General features: G+C 45.3%; 1 protein-coding gene across 1 annotated transcript in view; it reads left to right on the plus strand.

Moving 5' to 3' along the window:
* stab2 (stabilin 2) overlaps window positions 1-3,208 on the plus strand; it is a gene marked incomplete at both ends in the record, with an annotated part of 72,886 nt that overhangs the window by 63,061 nt on the left and 6,617 nt on the right. The window contains 2 exons of the mRNA XM_080054702.1: window positions 1-125; window positions 2,633-2,798. The exon at window positions 1-125 is cut by the window's left edge and continues 9 nt beyond it. Coding sequence (XP_079910828.1) covers window positions 1-125; window positions 2,633-2,798 — 291 coding nt within the window. The remainder of the gene's footprint in view (window positions 126-2,632; window positions 2,799-3,208) is intronic.

Consider the following 3,208-nt stretch of genomic DNA (forward strand, 5'->3'; position numbering starts at 1 on the left):
TCGGTGTGTTCCATCTCCGCTCAGACAGAGGTCAGTACAAACTGACGTACGCTGAAGCGATGACGTCGTGCGCCGCAGAGGGAGGAACCATGGCAACCTACACTCAGCTGTCTTACGCCCAGCAGGTCAGTGAACACAACATCTATTTATTTTTATTATCAAATCACAACATTTTATTCTGACTCACTTCAACATCTCATGTAGAATAGTTCCAACTAATCTTTACTATCTATTTATCTATCTGCATACTCTTTACCTCTGAAAGCTGCTGTCTGCTGGGCCTGCACACAGAAACACATCGGTTTAAATAAGAATGTCTTGTTTGAAAAATTGCCCAAAAAAAACACACCAACCCTATTCTAACCAGAAGCTGAAAACACCTAGCCTGGAAATCCAGACCCTGATATCTTGAACGATAGAGGGTCTGGCCACGATCAATAGTAATTTCCAACTCAAGGGGCGGCTCCTACTCGTGCATTTCAAATGCCACTGCACGCATTTGGATAGCACTACAACCAATCAGAGCGATGCACAAGGTGACGTAAGCCCCGTTCGTTTAGCGAACAGCTGTTAAACTGTTAAATTAAACGTTTGCTGTTGTCGGTCGGCAAAACAGAACATTCCACTTACTTAGTTAATGAAAGATTTGAGTGCCGTCTTCCAAATCGTTAAGGGTCGAGGCCAAAGCAGTCTCAAACTCACACAACATATCCGCAGCCATCTTTGATGTTTACTATCACGGCTTCGACGTCGCATGCACGTCACTGTCGTCATCCGGTTACGTCCTCCCCAGAGTACCATACAAAGGGCTCTGGCGCGCCCATATTAGATAGAACCAATTGAAACCATAGCCAGATTTCTGGTCTTCTTGATAAAGCTTCAACGGAGCGTGTCCAGACCAACACGCGCAGCAAATTTAATTTGCCAGCGCCTAGTGGCAGGTCTGGGAATGCCAGGCTAGAAAACACCTTAATATTCAACAGATTCTCACATTTCCAACTGTCCATGAATGCCCCTCAACACCTCATGGCATCAATGAGTAAATATCTAAGGCGAGACACCCCAGGTGAATAGGGATTTTTTTTTTACTTATAGATATCATCATGAAACTTTGCCAGTTGATTACTGACACTAACACAATTACTTTTTGTATTACATGTTTTTCTTTTATATTTTATTACATATGCAAATATGCCAATATTTAACCAATTATGCGTAAATTTGGGTCATTTTTCGAGAAAGATTTTGAGATGTTGGATAAAGCCAGAGTTAAAATCTCTATTTTATTTTAAGCACATATTAGTTTCTAAAGTTTTTACAGAACAGATTTTGGATACAGCCTTTTTTCATTTAATAAATCAAAAAATACTATGTACATGTCTTAGAAATGCATTTTCGGCATGTTTTTAGGAGGAAAATGTATCATAAATCAGACAATTAACAATATATTAACAAATCCTTCTGTAAAAACCTTTAAAATAGTGCTATGAATGATTATGGAAAGTTTGGTTGATGTCAGTGGTCTAGAAGTTGAGATATCTTTCTCAGAGTATTGGAAAAAGCTCACTTTGAGAAAACGGCCGTTAAAGATAAAAACGTGAATTCTGCTGATAATCACTGATTATAGCTAGAGTAATTTATTGAATTAGGCCCTACACCCCTCAATGCCATATAGGCCTACCACTGCTTAACATATATAAACCATAGCATAGTAACTTTACATCCACATGCTAATTTAAACGTGATTAATTCATTATTAGCCACTGTCTGTCAACCTGCTCCTGTCGGCACAGACGCTCTCTCTCCCCACCATCTCCCCTCTGATCGTCTGACAGTCTGTGTCTCTCCGACGTGATCGGCGTGATTTACATGTCTTTAACACTTCTCCCCTTCAAATGGCGATCATGTAATGTCCGTAGCCAATTGATTAAGTATTTTTTTTGTGTTGGTTTGGCATATTTTCAACGTTTTTCCGATTTTATTTTGTGATTTTCGAGCTACCCGCGGCTAGCATCACGTGATACCTTTTAGCGAATCACATCGTCAGAAATGTGCATTAGCCAATGAGGATGCGTTCCTAGCATTGAATCCCTCCTCACTCTTTCACGATTGGTTACTGATACAAAGGAAATGACCATATTTGGACCCGATAACGTTGTTCTTGAGATTCAGAGCTTTCCAACAGTACCATGGTTATTATGATTCATACAGCGGTCGCGGTGCTGTATGTTACGTTAGAATGCTCACTTTTGACGAACTTAGGAGCAAAATACAGACGCAAGCAGTCAAAGTTTAGTAAAATAAACACATAAAACGTATATTTCTGACCTTGTATCCATACTAGTATGAAAGAAGACATGTTATGGAAGCTAAATAGACACAAATCTCAAAATTGACCAGTGCTCAAAAAAACTATGTTTTTGCCTGCCGTGTCTCGCCTTAAGACAGAAAAGCACTCGACCTCAGAATCTCACGTTCCACAAGATGCTTCTGGGCAGCCATGTTTGTTTGTGCTATGACGTATAGCCAGGTGGTGAAAACTCTCTCTCTCTCTCTCTCTCTCTCTCTCTCTCTCTGTCTCTCTGTCTCTCTCTCTCTCTCTGTCTCTCTCTCTCTCTCTCTCTCTCTCCAGGGAGGTATGAACCTGTGTGCGGCCGGCTGGCTCTCCGGGTCCCGGGTCGCGTACCCGACCACGGCCCCCCGCCCCGCCTGCGGCTTCGGACACGTCGGGATCGTCGACTACGGAACCAGGAAGAACCTCAGTGAGACCTGGGACGCCTTCTGCTACCGGGTCAAAGGTCAGGGGGGGGATGGGGGGCTTCTGTTACCAGTTTAGAGGGGGGGGGGGGGCTTCTGTTACCAGGTCAGAGGGGGGGGGGGCTTCTGTTACCAGGTCAGAGGGGGGGGGGGGCTTCTGTTACCAGGTCAGAGGGGGGGGGGGCTTCTGCTACCAGGTCAGAGGGGGGGGGGCTTCTGCTACCAGGTCAGGGGGGGGGGGGGGATTCTGTTACCAGGTCAGAGGGGGGGGGGGGCTTCTGCTACCAGGTCAGAGGGGGGGGGGGGGGCTTCTGCTACCAGGTCAGGGGGGGGGGGGGGATTCTGTTACCAGGTCAGAGGGGGGGGGGGCTTCTGTTACCAGGTCAGAGGGGGGGGGGCTTCTGTTACCAGTTTAGAGGGGGGGGGGGGGGGCTTCTGTTACCAGGTCAGA

The sequence above is a fragment of the Ammodytes marinus genome (assembly GCF_949987685.1).
Source record: "Ammodytes marinus genome assembly, contig: scaffold_36, whole genome shotgun sequence".
NCBI classification, from domain to species: Eukaryota; Metazoa; Chordata; class Actinopteri; order Uranoscopiformes; family Ammodytidae; genus Ammodytes; species Ammodytes marinus.